General features: G+C 39.4%; 2 protein-coding genes across 3 annotated transcripts in view; both read left to right on the plus strand.

Moving 5' to 3' along the window:
- The window catches only part of LOC129782811 (kinesin-like protein KIF27), a 4,201-nt gene extending 2,449 nt beyond the window's left edge, over window positions 1-1,752 (plus strand). The window contains 7 exon segments of the mRNA XM_055791685.1: window positions 909-1,159; window positions 1,161-1,364; window positions 1,367-1,393; window positions 1,396-1,452; window positions 1,454-1,567; window positions 1,569-1,628; window positions 1,630-1,752. Of these exon segments, the coding sequence (XP_055647660.1) occupies window positions 909-1,159; window positions 1,161-1,364; window positions 1,367-1,393; window positions 1,396-1,452; window positions 1,454-1,567; window positions 1,569-1,628; window positions 1,630-1,701 (785 nt within the window). The 3' untranslated portion in view covers window positions 1,702-1,752.
- A 13-nt stretch (window positions 1,753-1,765) lies between these two features.
- On the plus strand, window positions 1,766-26,769 carry LOC101918816 (kinesin-like protein KIF27). 2 transcript variants are annotated; one of them, XM_055791123.1, is made up of 15 exons: window positions 1,766-1,894; window positions 10,302-10,445; window positions 12,799-12,999; window positions 13,543-13,703; window positions 14,057-14,190; window positions 14,741-14,896; window positions 15,937-16,142; window positions 17,009-17,206; window positions 17,557-17,667; window positions 18,728-18,904; window positions 19,553-19,768; window positions 20,781-20,987; window positions 22,351-22,549; window positions 22,979-23,143; window positions 24,781-26,769. In XM_055791123.1, the coding sequence occupies exons 2-15, from the start codon at window positions 10,314-10,316 to the stop codon at window positions 25,242-25,244; spliced, it is 2,727 nt and encodes a 908-aa protein (XP_055647098.1). In that variant the 5' UTR covers window positions 1,766-1,894; window positions 10,302-10,313; the 3' UTR covers window positions 25,245-26,769. The 2 variants fall into 2 exon arrangements, with proteins under 2 accessions (XP_055647098.1, XP_055647099.1); XM_055791124.1 differs by having other exon boundaries at window positions 1,767-1,894; window positions 10,305-10,445.
- The last annotated feature ends 734 nt before the right edge of the window (window positions 26,770-27,503 follow it).

The following is a 27,503-nucleotide window of genomic DNA, read 5'->3' on the forward strand; positions in this document are numbered from 1 at the left end:
ACCAAGCCACCCCACTTCACCCCCGTTTTCCCCCCTCTTTACCCCCTTTTCCCGCCCTCCCCCTCTTCACCTCCTCTGTCCCCCCTCTCTCCCCCCTCCCTTCCTTTCCCTTTCCCTTTCCCTTTTCCATTCTTTTCTATTCTTTATTCTTTGTGTTTCTAATTGTGTTTGCTGTAATATACTGTTGTATTGAGCTGGCGTAGTTTTTGTTGTCTGTAGCTGAAATAAGTGACTAATTTAGCACAAATTTTTGTGGACAATTCATAAAGATTCCACAATTAAAACTATTTCTCTTCTTCATTACAGTTGGGGTCAGCTTCAGTAGGTTGTGCTAGGACATTTTTCATTCGTATTAAAAACAAAGGACAAAAAAATATGCTTGGTAGGAGTACTTGGTAGAAGTAGACCAAACTACCCAAGCTATATGGAGTTGAAATTCTGCTTTTTACCGTTTGGTTAGGAATTGTTTCTATTATAAACTTTTTTTTATTTTTAGTTTTCAGTTTGTTTTGGTTGGGTTTTTTTTGAACTGGCAAAAATATCCTTTGAGCTGACTTTGCTCATACTTTTTTCTAGATAGCGCCAGATTGTGAATTGAACATGTCAGTATGTAAACAGATAAAGCTGTGTAGTGTTTAAGATACTGTTTCAAATGCTACAGCACAATACACCCATATATGAAAACACCTGCAGGTTTTCAGGTGTGTTTGTATGTCATGCTTTTCACATACTGCTATCTTATTTTGCTATTGCAGTATGCTATGACCTCATAATAATGCAGGCTTGTATGTTTCTCTAATATGTGTCTACAGTTTGGACTATTTCTAATTGCTGCAAAAATTTTTGCTGAAGAGTTAATTAATTAATTGAATTATTCTTACTTTCTTTGGTTTGGTGCTTGAAGTGATTGTTGGTGCTAAGGAAATTCCGAGTAGAATGTGCAGATGAAGTGATAAGCCTCTTGGAAAGTGGCAATGCAGCTCGTCACACAAGCACAACACAAATGAATGAGCACTCTAGTCGATCTCATGCTATTTTTTACCATCAATATTTTGTCAGAAAACAGTCCTGCAGAGTCTCAGAAAAAATACTGATGCTACACAGGATTCATCTTGGAAAATCAGTCCAGACGATTGCTTCAAAGTTTCATTTTGTGGATTTTGGCAGGATCAGAGAGGGTGACAAAAGACTGGAAAATACTGGCGAAACGCTTCAAAGAATCAGTTCAGATCAATAGTGGTCTCTTGGCCTTGGGAAATGTCATCAGTGCCCTTGGAGACCCCAAAAAGGAAAAAGTGTACATATTCCATACAGGGATGCCAAAAATCACCCGTATTCTGAAAGACTCCCTCGGAGGAAAATGCCAAGGACTGTCATGATAACATGTATAAAGTCCCATCCTCATCAGACTTCGATGAATCTTTAAATTCCCTCAAATATGCCAACAGAGCCAAAAAACATTAGAAATAAGCCAGTTGTTAATTACAACCCCAATCAAGACCGGATTGATGAAATGGAACTTGAAATCAAATTGCTTCGAGAAGCTTTGCATAACCAGCAAGTCGGTAGTCAGTGTTTCACATGACTTAAATCAAGAAAGAGCTCGTATCAGTTCACTTGAGGAGCAAGCTCACCCGGCTTCAGGTTCAATGTGTCAGTTACAGAAATTGTGTAGATGAAGCTTTTCCCATTTCTGGTTGATTTGAAACAATGATGTTAGCTTAAAAACAAAATCAGCGGGGACAGGTTTGCAGAGCTGGATTTGCTATGGTACAGGAAGTAAGGAAGGAAGCTCTCAGCATGCAGGAAAACTGACACAGGGGACTGAGACCAGCCAAGAGCCACATCACATCACAGTTTCTTCAGCTAAAGAGGGAAACTAAAGAAATGCCAGGTATTTAATTATAAGTTGATTATTTAAATAAACTACATGAGAGAGCAGTCTGCTAAACTTTGATTCAGTTTTCGAAAAATGTAAAAACTGTTTACACTTACCTGTGCTTAATTTGACAATTTAAATTTAATACACAGTCCTTGTATAAATTATGTTTTGTCTAATCTCTGGGATATAACTTTATTTTACTGGATGATTGAATAGTCATCTTAATCATGGTAGAGGTAAATAATGTTATATTTTGGCTAGTCAGTTTTCCAAGGACGATTCTATGAGGCTGAGCTGTTTTTATTTGTTAGGTTTTTTTAAAAAAACTGTGCTAGTGTCCCTAGGTCTTGCTGGGATGGAGTTAATTTTCTTCACAGAAACTCGTAGGGTGCTGTGTTTTTAGATTTGTGACAAGTACAATGCTAATAAACATGCTGATGTTTTTAGGTCTTGCTGAATGTTGTTTTACACATCATCAGGCCTTCTCTGTTTTCTGCCTCTGCCCTCATATGAGTATACTGGGGGGGTGCACAAAAAGGTTGGAGGCACACACACACCACACACACACACACACACCACACAACCAAGGAGATGACTTGAACTAATCAAAGAGTTATTTCATGCCATGTAAACACCATGCTCAGCGATTAAATGAGAGAGGAGGAGGTTTAGGATAGTGAGCCATATTTTTGTCTGGGAACTGGCTGGGTGTCAGTCAGCCTTTGGACGTGGTGAGTGCTTGCATCATTTATTTTTGTTTTATTTTCTTTCCCTCTTCTTCCACTTCACCTTTTACTTACTGAACAATTTCTATTTTGACCCACAAATTGTCTTGCTTTTTACTCTTCCTTTGCTCTTCCCCCATCCCACTGGGGTTGAGGGAGGGTGTGGAAAATGAGTGAGTGGCTGTATGTGCTTAGCAGTCAACTGTGGGTTACCCCACAACAGTCCTTTTTGGCACCCAACATTGTGGCTCAAGGCCTTTGAGATAATAAAACATATTTGGTTAGAGTGTGCTAGATTAAACTAGCTGTTACACCTTTTTAGTTAAGTTGTTATTTGAGTGGCTGTTTGCAGATCATGATGCTGGCATAATATTTACTTTGCATGCTGATTTACATGTTTCCTCAAATATTCTAATAACAGATTCTTTCTAGCTGTACAACAGACTCCAAGAATTATTAATGACTGTTTTCAGACTTTGCTGTTTAGTGTGCTGTTTATTCACTTTGTTTTCCTTTGCTTGGGAGAGCTATGATAAAAACCACTGGCCCTTCAGCCTAATCTGGTATTTGAGTCTTAGATCACTGGTGTCCCCAGTACTCCAAGAACCATCTTATGGACAAAAACCAGCAGCTACATTTTTCCCCTTTTGTCCCTCTAAGAGGACATTTTGTGGGGGGAGGAAAGAATGGCACCTATCCCTTCCTCTCCTCCAGGAGAGATTTTTATAGCCTTGATGTAATGGCTTCTCAGTTCCTTCAGTATCCTTGTTTAATCAGACTGTTTCATACTGGTGTGTATTGTGTTCCTCATTTTGATATTGTTCATAAGGTTAAAACAACTAACTGGGGATGCCCACACTGGAAACATGCTCTAAAGCAGTTGATCCCTGGGGTGGCAGGGTGTGTGGGAGGAGCTGGGCAGGTGCGTAGGGTTGTTTGTTTGCCTCTGACAGCTGAGGATTTTCACTGCTGAACAGGCTTGTAAAACCCATCAAACTAATATACCATTTGAAGGAGGGGAGGTGAAACAGTGACTTCTAAAGCTGTGTTTGGGACCTGGCCCCATGCCCTCAAAAGATGCAAGAGGGTCCTCCTGATGTAAGAGCCCGCAAAACAGGCACTGAGGAAGGCCCTTGCTCTGAGGCCACACGAGTGTGCACTAAAACGAGAGACCGAACCCTTAACTGTAATAGTTTACTCCTGTAGTCAAGAAGAAAACGTGGAAGCAGAGGTCAGCGCAGTAAGAGAAGAAATAGCTCCTCCTGAGAGGGGGAAAGAGGAAGAATCAGAAGAGGCAGGCCTATTCTGCAGCAGGGACAGTGGAGGAAAGAGAAAATTCTAAGAGGCAGAAACTACCTGGGTCCCTATCTATGATCAAGCTGCAAGATAGGCAGAAAGGTTTTTGTCCCCTCAGCAAGATGAGTGAATTGCTCCAGTGCTGGGAAAGTGGGGGCTAACAGTCTGGAGCTAGAAGGTAGGGAAGCACAGCAGCTGGGATCCATTTGCTAGGAAACCATGGGATTGACAGAGGGATCAGAAGAGAGGCGGCCACCCGCAGCCTCCAGGGGTGGCTCAGTTTATTGAACACAAAGAAAAAGGTAACCATCCTCTTAAGGAAAAATACTATATCCCAGTGAGTCAAGTGGACTACCGCAGAGGGAAGTATCCACCGTTAGAGGGAAAATAGTGCTGGTGGAGGTGGTCTGCAGTGACATGGACAATGATTGGCTGTTCAAAAGATCCAAATGACATACAGTGCACACAGTCTGTGTGGCAGAAGTCTGTACAGAGCACACCCAATGTCATGCACCAGCCACCTAGCAATGATAGATTGGGTTGACATCAAGGCATCAACTTTGTACGCAGTGGTCTGACAGTTCCAGCTATTTTAAAGAGAATCTTTATTGCCCCCTCCCTGCTATGGGCCCTGCGTCTCAGCTGTGGAAAGACTTCCACAAGGTCCTCGCTACTCAAAGAGGGATATGGATAATCTCGCTCCTTCCTTGCCTCTGTGCAGGCCCAGCATCTGAGCTACCATAGGCTGGCTTTACTCTGCTCAAAGGAAAGGGAAACCATGGGCACACACCAGGTGCCACCCTGTAGTTCTAGCTGCATGAGTCGAGGAGGATATGAGGAGGTGGGGTGGTGGATGGTGCACCCACCTTGGTCCTGGAAATCTGTGTACATGAATTGTAGAAAAAAAGCACTGGTTAGAAAGGGGTCCTTCCAGGAAGATTACTGCTCTGGTTGCTCTTGAGCAATTCCCAGATGATGTAGATGGGCTGAGGACCCCTCTTTTCTTTCTGATACTAATCCAATGGATTTATGTCCACGTGGGTTTGAACTGCGTGCCTTCTACCATGCTGGTCTGTAGTAGGATCACACCTGTGAATAGTCCTTGTAGCGTAGCCTTGGCAACAGTCATGGCCTCCTTTCATGGTGTAATGACTTCTGGTTTGCAGTTAGAGTCAGGTAATGAATGCTGTGGTTGGGAGTAGGAGGGCCTTCCTCCAGCCAAGTGGAGGAAAAGCAAAATTGTATTTCCTTTGGTTTTGGTGGACACCAGTGTACAGTGTATCCTAATGCCATCAGGATACAAGGGGACTGAACACATACACATCTGGATTTCTGGAGTGACAGGGGTATCCCAGCTGTTAGAAGCTGAGGTGAGCCTAACAGGAAACAAGTGACAGAATCATCCTATTGCCACCAGTCCAGAGGCCCCATATAACCTTGCCATTGACTCTCTCAAAAGAGAGTACCTCAGGGATCTGAAGAGGTACTATTTGGCCTTTTGATGTAGCCACTGCCATTTCTGAGGCAATTAAACAGCTGTCTTATCTTGCCTGGCCTCTTGGATGATCCTTCTGTTGTGGGGCTGCTGTGTGTTGAAGAACAGCAAGTACCAATTTCTACCATGATGGTGCACTGGCATCAATATCGTCCCAACTGAGACTCCCTTGTCTCCCTTATCCAAATCCAGGAGCTGATTTGTTGACTCAAGAGCCAAAGAGTGAACAGCAGGACTCACTTGCCCTTTAATAGTCCCATATGGCCAGCACAAAAGTCCAATAGCAGGTGGAGGTTTACAGTGGACTATCATGGCCTGAATGAAGTATGCCACCATTAAGTCTTTTCATATGGTGGGAAACCATCAGAGGTGGAAAACCGCTGTGTGGAGTCCCACATAATAAGTTGTAAAAACTGCTGAAGGGAAAGGTGAATTGAGTAGATATGCAGAAGTGAAAACCATCCAGCTGGCCATAGATATTGTGGAACAAGAAATGTGGACAGGATGGCACCCATACCACCACCTGAAACACCGTCCTGGGCCTTGAAAAGCAAGTTTTGGTGACATGACACACCAGGAAGCACTGCATCAGACAACAGAAGTCAGTTCTGAAAAAAATATCATAAGCACCTGACCAAGAAATGTGGCAATGATTTGGTATATCATATTCCCTATCACATACCAGCCTCTGGAAAGACTGAATGATACAATGGACTGTTAAAAGACTATACTGAAGGCAGTGGGCACTGGGACATGTCAGCGGTGGGGTGCAAGTTTAACAGAAGCCACTTGGCTAATTAGTATCAGGAGGATTAGCTAACTGACCTGGACCTGCTCAAGCAAAACCCCTGTGTATTGTAGAGGGAGATAAGGTCCCCTGTAGCATGTTTAGAGAACTGGCTGGGAAAGACAGCATGGGTTGTTCCTCCCTTGGGAAATAGCAGACCTGTTTGTGGGACTGCTTTTTCTCACAGACCCTTGCTAAAAGCCAGGCAAGTGCAGCAGTGACCCAGCCTGAGCTTGTTTCAATGTCCATTAACTCAACACGACATGCCTCTCCCGTCCTGGGTGACCACCATAACAGACAGAACCCAAGTCATGGACTAAATGGACTCAGTGAACATCTTGAGAACATTTTATGAATATTTTACAGAAATGGCCCATAGACTTAGGGAATGATATCTGTGTATAAGTCAAAGGACAAGAAGGGACGGAGGGTTAATGAGGTTGTATTGGGTCCTGCCCTTGGGTCACAGCAGCCCCACACAGCGCTACAGGCTGGGGCAGAGCGGCTGGAAAGGGCCTGGTGGGAAAGGGCCTGGGGGTGCTGGTCCACAGCCGGCTGAGCGTGAGCCAGCAGTGTGCCCAGGTGGCCAAGGCGGCCAGCAGCACCCTGGCTGGTACCAGACACAGTGTGGCCAGCAGGGCCAGGGCAGCGATGGTCCCCCCTGTCCTGGGCACTGGTGAGGCCGCACCTCGAACGCTGTGTTCAGGTTTGGGCCCCTCGCTGCAAGAGGGACGCTGAGGTGCTGCAGCGTGGCCAGAGCGGGCAGCGAGGCTGGTGCAGGGTCTGGAGCACAAGTCTGACGGGGAGCGGCTGAGGGAACTGGGGTGGTTTAGCCTGGAGAGGAGGAGACTCAGCGGGGAACTTGTTCTCCTCTACAGCTGCCTGGAAGGAGGCTGTGGGCAGGTGGGGGCAGGTCTCTTCTCCCAGATAACAAGCAACCAAACAAGAGGAAACAGCCCCAAGTTGTGCCAGGGGAGGTTCAGATTGGATATTAGGAAAATTTATTCACCAAAAGGGTGGTGAAGCATTGGAACAGGCTGCCCAGGGAGGTGCTGGAATCACCATCCCTGGAGGTCTTTAAAAAATGCATAGATGCGGTGCTTAGGGACAGGGTTTAGTGGTGGGCTTGGCAGTCCTGGGTTAACAGTTGGACTTGATCTCAGAGGTCCTTTCCAACCTAAATGATTCTGTGATTCTGTGGATACTGTGGGACTTGAGCATTATATAAATGCTGTGGAATATAGTGTGGAAATTGTACTGGGTCTGGCTGGGATGGAGTTAATTTTCTTCACAGAAGCTTGTAGAATGCTGTGTGTTAGATTTGTTACCAACACAATGATGATAACACGCAAATGTTTTAAGTCTTGCTGAACAGTGTTTGCACAGCATCAAGGCTATCTCTTTCTCACTCTGTCACCCCAGTGAACATACTGGGTGGTGCACCCGAGGGTGGGGAGGGCACAACCAGGCAGATGACCCAAACCAACCAAAGCTATATTCCACGCCATGTGATAAACTCGGCAATAAACTGAGTGAGAAGGGCTTAGGTACCTTAGCTGTTTCTTGCTCAGGAGCTGGCTGGGCATCAGTCTGCCCTTGGGAGGCGGTGAGTGATTGATTTTGCATTAATTGCCTTTGCATTACTTGTTTTCTTTCTTTCTTCTTCCACTTCACCTTCACTTTCTGAATTATTTCTGTCCTGACCCACAAGTTTTCTTGCTTTTACTCTTTCTTTACTCTTCCCCTGTCCCACTGGCTTTGGGGGGGGGGTAGGGGGTGGGGAGAGGGCAGTGAGTAAGCAGCTGTGTGTGCTTAGCTGCCTACTGGGGTTAACCCACAACAACTACTTTCAGTTGTCCTGTAAACTTGTAAATTGCTTTTAATCTTGCAAAAAAACCAGTCTGTCAGGATTATAGATATAACTAAAATGCAAGTATTTTCACAGGTATCAGTGTAATTCCAGATAACCCATGGGCTAAGTTTTGCAACTTTCATCTTGTATTATCTAATACTACATAGGTAGTATGCTAGTCAATGTATAATACTATGAAGTTCCAAGTATCTCATCTATTATCATTAAGTAATTTCCTAACTTGTGTTACTTCAGCAATATTTTACCCAGAACTCTTGCATTTCCTTTTCAATATCATGCCTTTAGGTAACATTGATTTTCTTCTGTAGCTTATTTTAAACCTCTGTTCCCCAGGTTCAAAACAGTATAAGAGCTGAGTTTAAAATTAAATTTCCCCAGGTAAGTATGCCATCCACAGCTAGGTGGAAACTGTTAGTGGGAGGCTAAAATAAACAAGACGGTACAAACTTTAAAACAGAGCTTGTGTATGGACAGATTTAATAGCTACTAGGGGACCTGTTCTTGTTTGTACATACATATTTCTTTGATAACAGCTATGATTGCCTAGATAATGCTGTCTTACACAAAACAAAAATACTGGTGTAGTGGGTGAGCCATAGCTAACAGCCAGACTCCGAACAGGCCACTCATTCATGCCTCCATCAGCAGGACTTGGGGAGAGGAAACAGGAAGAATAGGAATCAGAAAGCTTGTGGGTTGAGATAAAGACAGGGATATTGATTACCAATATAAAAAGTCTTGATAGGGGAAGAATTATTTAATTTATTGCCAATTTAAAAAAATACTAATTACTTATTTATATAGTGGGGAACAAAAAGACAAACACTAAAACACCACCTTTCCTCCCCAGCTATTTCTGGGCTTATCTTCACTTATTCACTCCATACTCCTCCCCCTCACTGATACAGGGACACAGTGGGTGGTTCATGGTCAGTACATAGCAGTTTCTCTCTGCTGCTCTTTCCTCCTTGCACCTTTATCCTGATTCAGCCTGGGCCCTGCGTGGGCAGCAGTTCTTTCAGGAATGTCCATCTCCAGCATGGGTCTTCCCTAGGCTGCAGTGTGGGTATCTGCTGTTCCACCACCAAGCACCTCCTCTTTCTCCTTTTTCTGGTGTTCCCTCTGTTTTCTCACTCTTTTGGTTCCCTTCTCTTCTGCCTGTCTGACATTTTGTGCCCCTTCTTAAATACATTATCACAGAGCCACCACCATCTTGTCTGAGGGGCTCAGCTGTTCTCCCTGCAGTGGGTCCATTGGAGTTGCCTGGAACCGGCTGTGTCCGGCCTGGGAAAACCCTGGTCTCTGCTCACAACAGTCACCCCCACCAAAACCTTGACACCTACACCCCATACAACTGAGCAAATATAGCCTGATTTTAGTTGTGTATGTTTAATATAATATGGACAATGTGCCACTTAGTTCCTGTCACTTCATCCTGCCCCTCTCTGTCACCATGCTAACACTGTGCAAGCTTCTTTTTTTCTGTAGTTGGCTCAGCTCTGCATAATGATACAGCAGCAGTGGAGGACAGGATACACTTGTCAACTACATTTAGTACAAACACTTGCGCTGGTACACAGACTTTGGAAAAAGTTCTGTTCTCTAAAGAGCCAGCAGGTTCTTGAGTGCATTCTTAAAATCTGTTAAGAGTTGTCTGGTCTTGGAAGAAAGATGTAGGTAAGCTAGTTGTAAGAAGTATCCAGTTTTAGAACAAAAAGGCATGATGCTTCCATACTTCATATCTGGCTTCTACAGGCTTTCTGGAAGAGAAACAACATTTGGAAGTCTCCTTCAATCAGTATTGGATTATTTATCCACTAGAACATCTGAAGAAGCATTCTTATGGTTTCTTTAATCTTTAGGTGGTTATTCAAGTTGCAGAATGAGGACAGCTGTCCTTATTCTTTCATTTGAGAAGTATGTTAATCTTATGGTTGATGCTGAGATCTTGTGGCTACATCTCACAGCACTCTAAAGAGAATAGTTGGATTTAGTCAATGAAGTAGCTTTGGTTATGGGTACATTATTCCTTTTGGAAGAAAGAAACTTGTCAGAAAAATATCAATGATGAAATGGAAGTGAAGAAATAACTGGTAACAACCACAGATAACCTCTTACACAATTTGCCATACATACCCCAAAACTTCACTGTTTGGTTTGGTTTTGGTTTGTTTTTTTGTTTCCCAACTGTAAGAATACTAATGTCCCCTTTTTCCCAGCTGAACTTTTCTTTTATTATTTAGCAGGCTCTAGTTATGGATGAAGAGGTATTTAGCCAGAAGGATCATGAACTGCAGATACTGCAGAATCGGATAAAGATATTACTACAGGAAAATGAAAAACAACTGGAATCTTTAAAGGGGGCTGAGGAAACACATAGATTACAGGTATTTCTGCTCTGGTACACATTGCATATATCTATATTGTACCATCCTTCCCCTGTATGAATGCATTTATTATTTCAGGACAGGTTCCTCAGGACTTTTTAGACATAACTACCTGTCAATCTTATGGGCATTTTGTCTGCATTAGAGCTGTATCCCTTAACGAGATCATCTGGTGGATGAAGCACAATAGCGTGATTCCTGAAGGCTCTATATCAGCCTAGCTGTGCCACAGCCTTCCTGTATAACATGAGGTGAACCATTCACCCTCTACATGCTTCCTGAAGGATAACACACGCCCCTTTCTCCAGATGTGTATTATTGCTAAGTAGTTTCAGGAAATTAATGAATTAGAACTTGAAAGGTCTTTAAAGATTCTTTAGAATTTTAAAAAGACTATAAAGATCCTATAAAACGCTTTAATTGAGAAGTTGTATAGAAATTTATTTTGTTATAGCTTTATTAAGAATTAGATTAGTGTTCCCTTTTGACTTTATAAGACAGGATTTCATACTAATTTTCTGAGCATTTACTATTAGAGAAAACTGAGTGATGTAGTGGAAACACTGCTTGCCTCCTTCCTTCTCTAGATTTTGTGCTTGCTAATGAAATTATGATGGGTAGCAAGTCCATAACATTTCAAGATCCAGGAGACCATAAATGGAATAGTTAATATTGTTCTGGTGTTGCCTGTCACATGGATGATAGATAAATTATTATCTGACCTTTTAAAAAAGAAAAGCATAAGAATGGCTAGCTAGTACTCTTCTCCTTATTCTACTTTTTCTCCTTTTTCCTCTTCTTTGCTGATGGCTTGGGGAGAGTCAATGAATGAAAGGTAAGTATACTAGTCTTCATCTTTTTCTTCCCTCTGTCACTTTCTTTCTTTTCTGTCACCTCTGGCTAGATTGTGGTGGTTTTTTTTTTTTTTAACCTGTACACCATGATGTCAACTTATTACACTGAAATAATGCTTATATAAATTTTGGAGGATCCAGGTAGAAGTAATGAACAGAAGTAGTCACAGTGTAGGGAAAAGATCATGATTATTTCAGTATCAGAGACACGAGAGAAGCTTGAGAGCTTTCAGGGACCATTTTGGTACTTAATCTACTAAATTGCCACTTTTATTTAAGAACATATAAAATAGGTAGAATAATGAAAAGCAAATGCTTCTGTCAAGTATTTTAAGTTGTATTCACAGGAATATGTAATTAAGTGATACATGATAGAATAAGAATTTTAAAAGCAGCAGGTACTAGATAGATATTAAGTGTTTATAGGCACATGTATTTATGTAACAGGTGCACTGTGGGGTTGTATGTACAAGGGTATCAGGGACAAAAGTCCTTGAAAGGGTTAAAAGCTTAAAGTTAAAATGGATCATTTGGCCGTAACTGCTTCCAAAACTGCAACAAATATGGGTATTAATATACAAATTCTATTTCCTGTGGCAAAGGAATATTATATATTGTATTCCAACAAAATGTCAATCTGCAAGATATTGTCTATATGTGTTTGGAAGGAATTTGCAGTCTAAGAAAACAAGATACAAAAAATTAATAAAAAGGTATGATTCAAAGTAGGAGAATGCAAAATATCTTTTATTGAAAATGTTTGGTTGACTATTCTTCAACTTTCCTGTTGTTACTAGGCCAGATTTTAAAGGTACTTTGAAAGGAATTGAAAGGAGTAGAGGGAGTTTAAAATGCATATAATCTTAGCCTTATGGATGAATCAGTGTTGGTAAGATAAGTAGTTTTGAATGATGTACAGACACTGCTGTAGGAGAGGAAGATAAGCAAGTTCTCCAAACTAGCACTACCAACGAAGTTGAGGCTGGGAAGAAGAAAAAGAAATAGCCCGTACAAGGGATCCTGGGATCATGTGTGTGTTTATGTTTATTAATACAAATAATCTTTAAAGTGGAACCGCTGAAAGAGGAGGAACAAGCCTGTACACATGGTTAATTAATGAGACGCAGACCATGTATTTCATTTGAACATTTTTGTTGAATTCCCATTTAATTTCTTTATAAACACACATACAAAGCAAGCATAGGCTGTTAAGTATGTGATCTGCTTGTCACTATATAAGCTAATGCAACTTATCTGGGATAGGTCTTTCTGGACAAAAGTGTGTCTAAAATTTATTGGAGGTGAGGTGGGCTGGGATTTTAGATTGATGGTATGTTATGGAGTTTAAGTTTGTTGTAGGATTTGCCTGTGCACTGCAGAATTTAGGGTCAGTGAGTGATTTACAAGATGACCTTTGTAAAAGGGATTTAGAAATAGAGAATATAATACAGAGCTCATGATTGGTAACAGTTTTGCTTTGGTTTTTTTTTCTTCATGAGAATGAGAAAATGGTGGAACAGCAAATGCTTATTGATCAGCTAAAAGAAAAATTAGAGAAGTTTACAGACGTGAAAACTTTGGACTTCTCAAGCGGAGATGTGCCAGCTGTTACAGCATCTGCAAGGAGGCCATACAGTGTCCCACTCACAAAGAGTCTGCTACACTCCCTTCATCCACCTTCAACGACAGAGACCCGAAAGGTAAAGTCTACCCAAATGTTACTTTTTTTTTTCCTTTGACTTTGTAACGGTTATAGTTCAATAATTAGACTTGAAAATTTATGGTGGCTTTCTCAGGTGCTGTTTAGCTTCCCATTAAAGACTCTGGAAAATTACTTTTTAATTTCTTGCAACATATGTCACAGTTGTCCAAAATATTCAGGCTTAAAATTATTACTTACAAATACTAAAGCTGCAGTCTTTTCTGATGTTTTCCTGGTGTTTTTTAGGGCTCAAATATGAAGCATTACTAAAAATAGTTTATTATTCTTACCAATATATCAAATACCTTGTATTTGAGTTGTTAACAGTGGCTTCTTTCACATTTGGAACAAGTGCTCTAACCTCTTACAAAACTTTTTGTTACAAAGGTATTCAGTTATTATAGAAAACCTCTTTAATTTAGCTTACAAGCTCAGGTGATGACAGACTTCTAAATTGAAATATTTTAAAAATGTTAGTAAAGAACTGCCAAATTATTGCAAGTGTTGTTACCCATCACTTTTTTGGTGTGCTTTTTGACAGGTGTATACCAGCCCCCCTGCCTTCTCCCTGGCCTGGGTAATGGCACAATTCCGTACTCGCAGCCAGATGATACTGAGCAACATAGAAGATCAGGATAAAGTCCTTCACTGCCACCTCTCTGATCAGAGCAATGAAGAGGAAGAAAAGAAAATCTCATTTAAGTAATTTTTTTTGTTATTCTTTATTCATTGTTACAGAGAAATCCTGCCATAATATGAGACCATTTGTGACGTTACATATGGTAAACTTATGGGATCAACTGGGCATATTACAAAATAGGTCTAATAAACATAGGGTTTTGATTTAATAGTGAATTCATAATCCTTGGTTTGGGGCCAGAATCTACCATGAAGGTGGGGATGGGTGGGGGTGGGGAGGTGGAGAGTAGATGGGAAAAAAGGTACAAGTGCTTACATGAATTTGGGATTCTTCCCTGTTAAGATCATTTACTTTGTATGAACCTTAAAGAAAAAAAAATCCCTGTGTGTTTGGAATGTTTTTTATTCCTCTTTAGGCATTCCATAAACCGAACATGGACACGAAAACAGGCTTCTCTGTGCTTTCTTCCTGACCTAAGCGACGTGAAGTGTCAAGTAGACAAGTCTGGTTTAACCAACAGATCTGTGCTACAGACTGACACAACCACAGGTAAAATGGAAGTCGTGACAGCAAATGTTATTACAGTATCAGAATATGCAAGAATGTCTTTAACATATGTAAATATTTTTCCCAGCAAAATATGTGTATTTGATACAAATACTCTTTTGGTTGTAATTGAACACAGGCTTTCAAGATTCTCTTCTTCTTCCCCTTTCTGAAAATAGTATCAGTGACCCTAATGTTTAAATAATACTTATTAGCCAGAAAGTACGTCACACACCAAAAAGCTGTTTAGATATAAATCTGTAGTACTGTTTCAATGAAAGAATGTAGATGCTATTACCTTATCAGAGATGCGCTGAAATGGTTTCAGGAATATTTTTCCTCCCACTTAAGGTCTTGAAATGCTAGTGTATACTATGCTTTCTTTTCTTGTTTAGGCACACGGAAGGGAAAAGGCTTGTTGTGCTATTCTCTCCTTTCGATTCTTTCAGTTCATATTGAAGAACTTCACTTACACTATGTTCCAGAACACTGTCTTTTGGACACAGAGTATATTCCAGATTTTTAATCTCCATATTGCTTTTTTTCTTTCAAGGTGAAGATATTGACAGCCTCCAGAAAAGTCATGTTTTTAACATGCAGAAGTTAAAGAATTCAGAGTTGAGGCTCACTGAAGCTGAGCAAAAAATAAGAAAACTTGCGCTTAATATCAAAATGAAAGAGGAACTTATTAAGGAATTAGTAAGAACAGGTAACTGGCTACTGTGGGAAAAATGAGAATGAAGAAGCTCAGAGAAAAAAGGAAACACAAAATTCCTGAACTCCTGCATGTCTTAGTTTTTATGTAATTATCTTATGCAATATTTTAGAACTTAAAGAATCCTAACTTTTGTTAATTACTTGCTATGACTGCACTGACAGCTGTAAATTTTTACTACAGCCTACTCTGCTATGATATACAGATGTATTTGTTAAATGTGTTTTGTGCTTTGCTGATCATCACTTTTATCCACCAAGAGTGTAATTTTTCATGTATGCTTAGTGCAACTGATCTCTTTGTGGGCATGTGTTTGTCACATAGTGTCTGGGATAGGAAAGAAGATACATCACTGTATCTTCTGTATATATGCAGTAAAAAAGGAGTCAGAAGTGGATGAGGGGAAAGGTCAGTGTTGATGTTAGCCTACATCCGTTACACCTCTGTCCTGGCATTATATATGTCTGCCAGAAACTAGCCTTATGATGACAGTGAAGATCTCTTTGTTCAACCCCTTCAATCACACTCTTCTGTTCTGCATACCTTCTCTTGAGGTTGTCTTTCGACTCCAAGAAGGATTCTGTGCCCTAAAAAATAGTACTTTGGGAAAGATTACCCAAACAGGGCAAGTCAAAGAGTAGAAACACAATCCAAAGTTGTGTAGTGATTGTTAAACTGAAAACTGAGTAATAAGAAAATGGCATATTCTTCTGGATAAAGCAGAATTTACGAAATACAGGAGAGCCATTTTGGCAAAAACTACAGTAGGCAGAAGAATTTCACTTTATTTGGCACTCACATGGCAATTTATTTGGTGACATCAGGTGACTTGTGAAGAATTCAGATTTAAGACTTCTTCCTTTATCTCTGTTTCAGAGTCAGAAAGGAACTGTATGTTCCCTTAGGGTTGGAAAATGTCTTAGAAATTACTAGTTTAGCCAGAATGAAATAAGTAGTGATTCAACTACAGAATTAAGTACATTTCAACTGATTGTCCTGCTGTTTTAAAACTATTTGGATATGGTGTCTTCAAGGTATGGATGCCCAGTCCATAAGCAGGCAGTACTCTTTGAAGATAGCTAAACTGGAGCAAGAATCTGAGCAGGCCAAAATGGAACTAGCTGAAACACAAAAGCGGCTTCAGGAGCTGGAGAGTAAGGACCTGAGAGACATTCCTGAGAAAGCCAAGTTACAGAAAGAGTTCCGGAAGAAGATGGATGCAGCTAAATTGAAAGTGCAGGTATTTCTGATCTGACCATTAAGATTTGGAAATCTCTGTCTCACTTTTGAACCTTAACATTCTGCTTGTAAAACTCTCACCAGTTTTAGACTGGTAGCTGGTTGGACTGAAGTAGCTAATGAGAAGCTTAATACTATTATACTCAGAATGCTATTTAACATACATGTGGTTAGATACACAGTATTTTCTTGGTAGAGAAGAAACCAAGAAGTATGAAAAGAGAAGCTCCTACACCATTGTACGTGGTACCATGAAAGAACCTACACAAGGAGACTATTACAAGTGTATTATTTCCCATGCCATAAATAAAATTGAAGTTTTATGAAATTGCTATATAAATTCCAGCTCTAAGCAAATCACTGTGATAGTTTGCAAGACCGGGCTTGCACGAATACAGTCGTATTTGTTTGGCACTGACCTTTTACTGTTAAGTTCTGCTGTGCCTAGTTTTACATTTTGTATAGGGTCAGCTTCAGTGCTCTGTGCCTCTTGGTCCTAGGATGGGTCAGACAAACCCCATACAGAAAGAGGTAGTTGTCTTATTGACTGGAGCTCAGGACTAGCATTCTGGCACCATTATGTCTCTGCACATTTCCCAGAGCTGTGATTTCTGTTAAATTTTCCTACTTTAATTGTATTGCTAGGCACGAACTGTTTCTTTACCTTCTCATGTTGCTTGAGATTAATTCTGCCTGTGCCAGCTTTACCAGATAGCTCAGAAACCACAGAAATAAAAAGTGATTGTTTGGGCAGAAGTTAGTAAGTCTTGCTGATTCAAAGAACTCAGTGAAATAAAGAATAAAGTTCAGTCATATTTTAGTTGTAGTTTTCCTGCTGTTAAGCTGAAATTTGCCATGAACTTTCAGGCCTTACAGAAAAAGCAGGAAGACACCAAGAATCTGGCTTCATTATCCAACCAAAGTGAGAGACAAGCAACAGAACTTGAGCAGAATGTGGCTCAGATGAAGCGTCAGCAGACCCAGCTACAGAAAAGACTGTGTGAGGAGAGCGAAAAGAAGCAGCAACTAGAAATAGAGATTCAGCGGGACCAGCAACAAATTAAAGTAGGATTCTTCCTGTTTCTTTATGACAAAGAATGAGATGCAACAATTTTGCTTCTGCTTCCCCGAACACGATAAACTATACTGCCAGGCTTTCCATAGTTTTAAGTAATGACTTTCTTGACAAACGCATTGAAGTAATTGTCTGCAAGCATTTTCACAGAAATCTTCAGTTTGCCTTTCTCATTTCTTTTCAATTTCATTACATGATATCTAGCTCTGAATTGCATTTTTACATGTAAATTTAGACTCAGTATTTCGGATTATATACTTGTGTGGACTCTTGACATTAAGTACATTTTAAAAACAGACTGACTGAGGCAGGAAAAATTAGGCTTTTTGTTTGTTTATAGGAACTTCAACTAAAGATGGAGCAACAACAGAAAATACTTAAACTTAAGGATAAAGAGATTGCTGCATTTAAAAAGAAAAATAACTCAGTTGGAACTTCACAGAAGCTGCAGGTAGCTAATTATTCCAAATCTGTATGGACCCTGAAAAAAAATAATAAATTCTGTCTTTACCCCTAGTCATCTTTGTAAAGTGTTTGGAAGAAAAGTATTCCATCATAGTTTTGGGGGTTATTTTTGCTGTAGCAAAAAATTGGGAGTATAGTCTAGCAGCTCTTATATTCTTCTTGAATGAGGGAAAGGAGAGGCTGTAATGCCTTTTCTTCCGATGATTTGTCAAAGATGCTGGTTCAGAGACCTGAGAATTCAACAGCTTTGGTTGTCTGGTAGGTTTGAGGGTGATCCTGATGAGCTCTGTTATAAACATTGTGTGGTTTGTTTGGTTTTTTTATTTTCTCCTCTGACATAAATGTCAGAGGTCTATGGTTTTGGTTTTTCCGAAGAGGTTTAGAAAAGTAAGTGTCCTATGCAGCAGTATCACCTGCATTATTTCAGATGGTGACATTGGAACATAAGAGTTTCATGAGTTACCTGAAGTCTTAAAAGCTGAAAATAAACTTTAAAAGTTAAGTAAAGGCAAGTTTTTAGCCTTACCAGGAATATAACAACTGATAAATGGTGGTGGCTTCAGAATAAACTTACAATGGACTGTGTTAGCAGGATCAGAGCTCTCATTTACTGTCTTTCTTCCAACATCATAATTTCTTGTCACTTGATGTTTTTTCACAAAGAGCTGGTCTTGAGCAACTATAATGTAATGAAGATGGGCTAACTGCATTCTTGTGGTACCTTCCAAACCTAGTTGCTGTGACTATATTGAAGACATCTATTTATATAACTGTTCTTAGAAAAAGAATACATTTCATTAAAGGCATCTGATATAAATTTGTTTGTACAAGATGTAGCAATGTAACATTGCCAGGCCTTTTTTTAACTCTGTCCAATTTCTGTATTATTCTGAGTCAAAATTCTGTTGCAGAATTAATGTTAACATTAGAAATATTGGTTTATTCCACAATTTCATTGGTTATTCTAAAAAAGGAAAAATATAATCATAAAATTCTTATCCAGAAAGTCCTGATTAATGCTTTCTGTATCTCTGTTGAAACTTCAGAAATTAGAAGAGCAAAAGAAGTGGCTGGATGAAGAAATGGAAAGAATTCTCCAGCAGTACCAACAGTTAGCAGAACTAGAAGAAGATTTAAAGAAAAGAGAAGCCATTGTAGCCAAAAAAGAAGCATTGCTGCAAGAGAAAAGCCACCTGGAAATCAAGAAACTGCGATCTAGCCAGGTGAGTTAAGAAAAAACATGAAACTCGCCACAGCTACAGTGTTGACTGAAAGACTGGTGGGGGGAAGGCAGACAGATAGCAGAAGCTGAAGCCATGTGACTTGTGTCTCTACCACTGCCATGAAGTTATTGTGTGGCTTGAGCAAATAAACATTTAAAATGTGAATAACACAGAATAATATTTTTTATTCACTTTTTCTCCCCCAAATTCCAACAACAAAAGAAAACAAAAAAATCTGAACTATGGAGTTCTGTTATCACAGAGATTTAAAGAATGTGATATCTAAAAATTACTCGGTCCTTTTGCAAACCAGAGAACATGCAGGGAAACATTTTGCATTATTTATTTTTCAGTAGCAAAAGTGAATAAAAATTGAAGTATCATTGTCACCTACAATGACTAGCCCCTTTAATTTTTAGTATGTAGAAAACTGCACTTTGACTGTTTTTGTCTTCTTTCACCTTTTGAGTAAATAGTATATTTTATGGTAGCTGTCTACTCAAAATAAATGGGGTCCCATCGCAAGAAGCAGGCAAGTCTTTCACTGCAGAATGTGATGGTTTCACCTACATTTTTCTTACTGGAAGGAGTATCTCAGTTTTATAGTATCTCAAGTTTTATATCTATGATTGCTGTGGTTTTTTTCAGGCTTTAAACAAACATAGTATGAAATTGTCTAGTCGCTTAAGTATGCTGGATCAGGAACTGTGTGATAAAAGTATGCAGCTTCAGGGCAGTACCACTGAAGATAAGACAGACATTCTGGAAAAAATTCGGGTTCTCCAGACAGAAAGGGATCAGCTGCTCAGAAGAAGAAATAGTGTGGATGAGAAACTGAAAGATGGTAAATTGTTGTCAACTGAAGTAAGTAAGCACCTCTGAAACAAATACAGGTTTTAGGTAGTGTTGTATAATAAAGCATTCCAATCAGAACCTAAAATGTCTCCAATTATTAGACTAAGCTAACACAAAAGAACTGAGGTTGGGTACTTTTGTAAATAGCAATGTTAAAATACTGCTGTAATGGCACTACTTACATACCAGTGAACAAAGTTTCTGTACAGAGGGACTTAATTCAGCTAATGCCTTGACAAACTCCACTGAGCTAAGGTTCATATAACCAGAAATAAGGGAACTAGAAGTTCTTCAGTTTATCACAGGCAGATATTTTAATGTCAGGACATAGAACAAGGCAATGTACTTGCATAGTGATTTTTTTCATAGAATTTTGTGAAAAAGCAAACCTCATCTGAAGTCCTCTGTATTTTTACAGCAAAAATAAGTCACGTTACCCAGATGGTCCACACTTAAGTTGATCAGTATAATTATGTTGAAGATATGATACACTCGTATAAAATGCACAGATTATTTTTAGGTCTTCAGCAGCAGTATGGGCATATGGCTGAGGTGATAATGTGCCAGAAAGAACCCTACTTATCTCACTCCTCAAAATCTTTTGCAATGCTTTAGGCCATGCATTTCTGCCACTTCTTTACACAAGTTATGTTCACCAAACTCCTTACCAACCTGATTCATTCATTAATCCAACAGAAAACAAGCACAATCAAGGAAATAATACTAGAAGGCAAACTGTGGGGAGGATGAGGGAAGAATAAAAAGGGAAACATTACTTCTGTTTTTGTGATGAACCATTTGATTGACCACTGTTTCATGATAGGGGTACTATGTCTGAAAAAGACAAGTGTTCTAGATTTGTACCCTACCACTTATCTTCCCCACTCTGTTCTCTGTAATACTACTAGTTTGTCTTGCCCTTTAGTTTCACACTTGAGAATGAAGTTAAAAATGTCTTATGTATAGAAAGATCAATTCTACAGCTTTTTTTTAAAGATCTCACCCATGTATTTCTCTTCAGGAAGAACATGTCCTTTTCCAGCTGGAAGAAGGAATTGAAGCCCTGGAGGCTGCTATTGATTACAAGAATGAAAGTATTCAGAATCGTCAGCACTTGCTCAGGTCATCTTCTCAGATCATTTCACAGAGTGAGAATAATGTAATAGGAAAACTAGTTTCCCTATCTGCTGCTGAGCTCAGAGCTATCATCTTCAAATATTTCAACAAGGTTTGTTTTAGCTAATGAGTAAGATTATATCCTATTCTCTGTTACTGTCTAGATAATGAAATGAATTCAAGAAATAAAAATAAATTTAACATGCTTTTGGTGAAAAATCTCTGCAGGTTACATAGATCTGCTATTAATACAGATATTTTTAATTTTTATATTAACCTAAACAGGACAGTTGTGTGTTAACTTTGTATATCTTGTTTGGGGGTTATTAGCTTAAAAGGTGCTGCAAACCAGGACATTTCCTTGCTCCTTTCCAGTGCTGTATTGCTAATTTTGGAGCAGCAACATATGTAAGTAGTGGTGTTATACTGAAATTCCTCCCAACTGCAGGCTTCATAAAGCTCAGGCTAGTATTCCTATTTTTTTCCTAAATGCAGTATAAACAATTTTTGCAAACACTGCCTACAGTGTGTACAGCCACATAATGAAGAATCATACTGACATCTGGAAACATCAAAATTAGAATATGGTGTGTCTTGGGTGAACCTTGGGTGATTTGTTAACAAGGTATCTGTGGCAGTTAAGTTGGAAGTTTTCCAGAAGCAGGAAAACTCTATTGTTTCAGTGTTAAAGGAGAAATTTACACAGAGGTGGGTACCACTAGGCGTGCTTTAATCACAACACAGAGCTGGGCCACCACCCCAGCGAGTGGCAGAGAACAAAGGGAGGCAGCGCAGCTTATATACACTTATCAAATCATTAGTTAATGTCCAAAGTTTTTAGAAGTTTCCTTTAGTCTTGTCAGTTCTGCGAATCCATCACCTGACCCTGTCCCAGCTGATTAATCTGTTTGGTTCCAGTCTCTGCCTTGGTTCCAAGGTCCTCCTTGGATCATGACCTTCTTTCTGCCTGCTTTAACTCACACAATCCTTCAAGTACACTTGGTCTTTGAACAAGCAATTCCTATTCACATATGCTGATTTTTTCTAGAAACACCTGCATTTGTGAGAGCATCTGTGTATGCGGTTGCTCATCTATTGTTTCTCTGTTCTCTATTCAAGTGATTAACTTGACTAAGTTTTAAACCAGCCTTGGATGAGGGCTGTACAAGGGACGAGGCCTGGTTCTGCCATTTAGCAGCTTCAGCACTTTACATTTCTTAATTCAAACTACATTTTCTTTAACAGCAGTTTAAATTCTGCACAGGGTACTTAAAAACATTCACCAGTCCATTGGCTAAAATGTACAGAGCTCATTTCTAAAGTGTGAACTTGCAGCAGTGGGCAGGTGTGTTTCCAATATAAGCTTATGGCTTGTGGAGACTATTGCTTTTGTATGCTTTAATCTATTAAGCAGAAGGGTAAAAGTTTTTATTAAAATGGTTTGATAAATTAAATTAAGTGTATTTCTTTCTTAGATTGTTCGCCTACGCGAGTCTGAATGTAAATTACAACTGCAGATTGAAGAACAGCAAATGAAGGTCATAGACCAGGAAAACGTAATACGTGAATTAGAGTCTGCACTTGAACATGTCAGGTTGCAGTGTGACAGGCAGCTGACCTTACAACACAAAGAGCATGAGAAAAAACTACAGTTAATACTGCATCATTTGAAAGGTATTTGCTTCTTGAGGGCGATTGTACAGCAAATATTATCTTCAGTCACTACTGAGAAATGCTACAGTCCAACTGAAAAAAAAAGAACAGGGTTCAAAGATACGTTCTGGTTGTCACTAATTCTGATGTGTAGGATGCTGAGGAGGGAAATTATTTTTTAAAGCAGTATCACAATTGTTGTATTTTCATATTGAATTTTCTGATATTGGAAACTTGAAGGATACTGGTCCTGCTGATCTTGATCTTCTAAATACTTCTATTAAAACTGACAAGCAAGGTTGACATGGCCTTTTTGATCCTGTGTCATACTAGTTAAAATATACACATTGCAAGCAGTGTCAGCAAGATATGAGACATATTCTGTCTAGTTGGGCATCTTGATTTTTGGCATAGAGATATTTGGTTCTTAAACCAGTTTTCTTGTCCTAGAACAAGATAGTGAAGGTATTGCAGAAACCTTGAAAAGGTATGAAGTGAAAGTCCAGCAACTGGAAAAAGACTTATTTTTCTATAAGAAAATAAGCAGAGAGCTGAAGAAGAAATTGAAGAGCCTCTTTGGAGAATCATCTCATCAATCATTGGCATCCACTAAATGTAAGTATATTATCTTAAAATATTTATGCAATTGTCAATAGACTATTTGAAGGTGGTAAACACACAGAAGCCATAAAAGTCATATTTTTACTGAACTAACTAGTCTTCAGGAATATATTACACCTCTCCTCCAGTTTCAAAGGAGAGACAGCATTGGTTTATAGCTGTAGCAGTTGTGTACTAGTAGTTCAAGTTCTTGTCTCTGGATTCTAACATAATTTCACCATCTACATCTGCAAACCATTGTATTAAAGAAAAAGGAATTTCAATATATGAAAGGGTCTGAATGACATTGTAACTAACCGCTTTGTCATATGCCATGCTTTTAGATAGGCTGCTCCTAGTACTTGATTTCATAAAAGTTACTTACTAGGAGATCGTCAGTGAATAATTCCATACTCTCAGTTACTAACTTACTTTAGTTGGTTACTTTCTAAGGCTAAAAGACAGGATTTACACACTTGTAAGACAAAAAAGAGCTTTCTAACGTGATTCTGTGCTTTAACATAAACAACAAAAAAACCAAAAATACAACAAAAAGCAAACCAACAACCATTTGCTATTGTAAGTTTTTAATTTTTCTGTCCTTCTTGCCAGAATCCAAACCTACAATAGAGCTGTTCAGGTGGAGGAGAAAATAAGGTTCTATTTCTGTCACTAGTTTGGTTGTCTCACACCTCTTGATGCCACTGCCAATCCCTCACATGCATAATACAGCCTTCTTGGCCCTGTGTTTCTTCCTAAGTCTCGGCATGACTGGTTCTTCCTCCCAGTGGATGCTTCTGTTTCTTTCCACTCGGGCAGTGCCATGTCTTCCTAATACATAGACGCTGATCACAGACCTGCTGCTCTCAGAGTGCATTAAGGCACAGCCCTTGCCCTCTAGGCAGGATAGTGAGCCAACACATTCATTACTATAAAGCACACTGTCAAACAGTGAACGTGAATATTCTAGAGGTTGGATTATAAATAAGCGTGGGAAAGACTATGTCTAGTATACAAAGCATGGAGTTCAGGACGTATATCAATGATGGGAAACACCCATCCTAGCCAAATTGTAGCAAGGAGCAGAAAGGAGAAGATCCGTGTGAGTTTCCAACTTTTTCAAAAGTTTCGAAGTTTTTGTAAGAAATACACTGTATTTAATTATTTTTCTTCTGAATACATTCTGAGGCATGCTGCAATACAATGTAATAAAAACACTTTATAATTTGTTGCTGAGCTTTAAAAATAATAAAAGCCCTGTGTGCACATTACAGTCAAATTTACAGAATGTGTTTTGTGTATTGTGCTAGCGTGACTGCTGACTGTTTTTCAATATATGAATAATTTCATTTTTGGCTGTCATGGTTCAGTTGTTTAAGAGTGCCTAGGAGGAAACATTTCAAGGTAGAATGGTGAGGCTTGTATTACCAGGACGTTGTCAGAGGAAAGTAACAGCTAATACCTCTGATGGTTTTGAGGATGACAAACTTCTTAACAGAAAGGATAAAATATGACGTGCTGATAGTTTTTTACCACATTCACAGTACAAGTTACTGATGCAGTAAAACTGTATTGACTAATATTTCTTGATGGCAGGCACTTGGAAGAGTTGTAACTTGTAGCTATTTATCTCCTGATAAATTTCATTTTAGGTAACAGTGCTGGTGACAAGGCATCTGGTCAAGATGAAGCAGAAGCTGCTTCTGAAGAATTCAAGTCAACACTTAACCCTGAAACTACTAGTCGACCAGGAAAAATGAAAGAAACTGACAGAACAAATACTTTAAGAACACAGCAGAATTCATACAAGATTGGAGAGGATGTTTCAGAATCAGAGTGCAACAAAGAATGTTTGTTGAGCACCAGTGATGACAAAGCAGGGGCAGATGAAACTCAGCCTTCAAAATCTTATCCTCAGCTACCTTCTGTCATCCAGAGAAGAGAGACCATAACACAGTTTCAAGGAGTAACTCCCATAAAATTGTCTCGCCGAGAGCTACGTCATATTCCTCCCTCTGAATTGTCTTTGAGATGCTCAAGCCTTGGAGCTGGTGTCAGTTTTATTGCTCCAGATTCCATTGAAATGGACAAAATATCTAGTGTTGGTAAGACATAGTTACTCTTCATTGCATTTTTAGTAGCCTTTGCTAATGAAGCCACTGTATTAGACTTCTTTGTTCACTTAACAATGGATAAATGATTAAGTGTTTTTTAGCTCTCATTGCTCACTATCTGAGATGGATGTTAATTAACACAGTATCTAAGAACTTTCATTCGGAGGCCTTTTAACATTGAAGAAATTATTTCTATTGGTTTGGGTTTTTTGCATAAACTTCAACAAATATGTAAGTTTTTCAAAAACTGCAGTGTGAGGTGCACTGTACCTGCATAACTTTGGTTTCCTAAAACAATACTGTACTTCACTTTCTTGAGTCAGAAAGAGTAGCAAACTATTTAATTTATTTTGATATATAGCTAGAAAATTTAGTTGTCAGACTGTCATATAGTATTGATAATGCCTGGCTCCTGTATGCTTTTTACTAAAAGCATATTATATGAGCCATGGTGTTTGAGATCAAAATCAGTACATAAAGATAAATTTGTTCCTGAAAAGGAACACAGAAGTACTTACTTTTTTTCTTCTTTACGGCTTGCTTATGAAATTAAGAGAATTGCTTATTTCCCTTTCTGGTTTTGTCTGTTGGACATTTAAAGAATTGCTGTTGGCAACTCAAAGTGTGGTATTTCTTTCTGTACTACTAAAATGGAAAAAAACCCCAAAGGATGAAATCCAGCATCCTCAAAATAAGCCAGATAAACCAATATATTATTTTATTTGTACTGGTCATGTCCTTTCACAGACAAATTATTCTTCTGGATTTGTTATCTGCTTCAGAGCAAGGACTACACATGTCCTTCGGTTTACTGCTATACTGTTGTTAGTAATGGGTTTGGGATGAAAAGTGAATCTGTTTTGTAAGAGGACAGTGGTCATGGAGAAGCAATGCTAAACAGCTGCACAAACTTGCAGGCAGGGACCAGAATGTCCACATTCAAATAAGATTAACATGAAAATTAGATCAAATATCTATACAAAAAGTGGCAGCACTGATTGTAGGGTTAGTTTTATTTTAGTGGTGGACTTCAGCCCGTCATGTTTGAAAATGTCATAGACTGTTAGATGTACTTAGGAGCTTCTGCTTTCTGCTGTTGTCTAGGCAAGGTCTTGTGTACAACGTGTGTGGCTGTAGGTACAGAAGAACTACATTTTTTGATGCTGCAAGCACAGTTCAAATCTGTCCACATTATAAAGATGCTGTTACAGCATGATAAATGGACCTATTATCTTGTGGTATGTTTTAAAATTTTCTGGGTAGACTGCAAAATATTCCATTCTAATCAGATAGATAAACCATTTAACATGTCAAATGATTGTATCTTTTACAATTGTACCTAATTATTACCTATCGTTCAGCTGAATTCTGAGGTGAGGACTGGGGTTCATCTTGATTGTTTTTAGATTGGGCTTGATTGTTTTTACTGTCATGAAGTACTGAGCCTTAACTACTGTTGTTTAATACTACTGTATGTATCATTCACTTAGTGTTTGTAGTAAAAAAACAATAAACAGAAACAAGTAAATATGGTTTCAAATGTGTACTTGTTTACTACATCTCCGTGTAAAGTGAAGGAATTGTTGAACACCTTTCTTCCCAAGAAAATGCATTATCATACACCTCATACTATATAAATAAACATGAATTCCTTCTCTTTTGATATTTTCAGAAATGAAAAAAACCCGTTCTTTACCTATGCAAAACAGGCAAGGGAAGGTGTAGGGAAAGTACAACTCGGTCACCAACAGCTGTCAGCTGGTGCTCTGGAGGTTTCTGTAGCTGCAACGCTGCAGAGTAAGTAGTCATTCAAACATCAGATTCTGTATGCCACACACACCCATTTCAAGATGTAACTACAATGTCACCTAATGCTAAGGTAGGTAGCTACACGAGGCACATTTGCGATCGCTGGAGAACTGTTGGCCACGAGAGAGGCCAGTCAAGCAGTGATTTGTGTTCTCGTTTATGCAAGTTTAATAGAGCTCACAGAATGGTTCTACCTGTCCCAGACAACGTGCAGGTCCTCGTACTTCTGCTAATTAACGACAAGACTGCTATCTGACAGGCTTGTACTGTCCCACGCTGCGTTTTACTTCTGCGACGTTGCCCGCTGGCAGTTACGGCCCTCACGGCCACGCAGGTGACGGCAACATGGGAGTGAAACCAACGTGACGCTGCCTTGCGGTGGCCTGCCACACCGCCATGCCACCCGTTCGCAGCTCCCTCCCCGCTGTGTCCTGCTAAAACGCGCTACGGAG

Source organism: Falco peregrinus, chromosome Z, assembly GCF_023634155.1.
Source record: "Falco peregrinus isolate bFalPer1 chromosome Z, bFalPer1.pri, whole genome shotgun sequence".
NCBI classification, from domain to species: Eukaryota; Metazoa; Chordata; class Aves; order Falconiformes; family Falconidae; genus Falco; species Falco peregrinus.

Coding starts and splice junctions, on each gene's coding strand:
- LOC101918816 (XM_055791123.1), top strand. CDS start 10,314: ATGGATGAAGAGGTATTTAGCCAGAAGGATCATGAACTGCAGATACTG. Junction 14,191..14,740: donor ACAGACTGACACAACCACAG/GTAAAATGGAAG, acceptor TTTTCTTTCAAG/GTGAAGATATTGACAGCCTC. Junction 16,143..17,008: donor CAGCTAAATTGAAAGTGCAG/GTATTTCTGATC, acceptor ATGAACTTTCAG/GCCTTACAGAAAAAGCAGGA.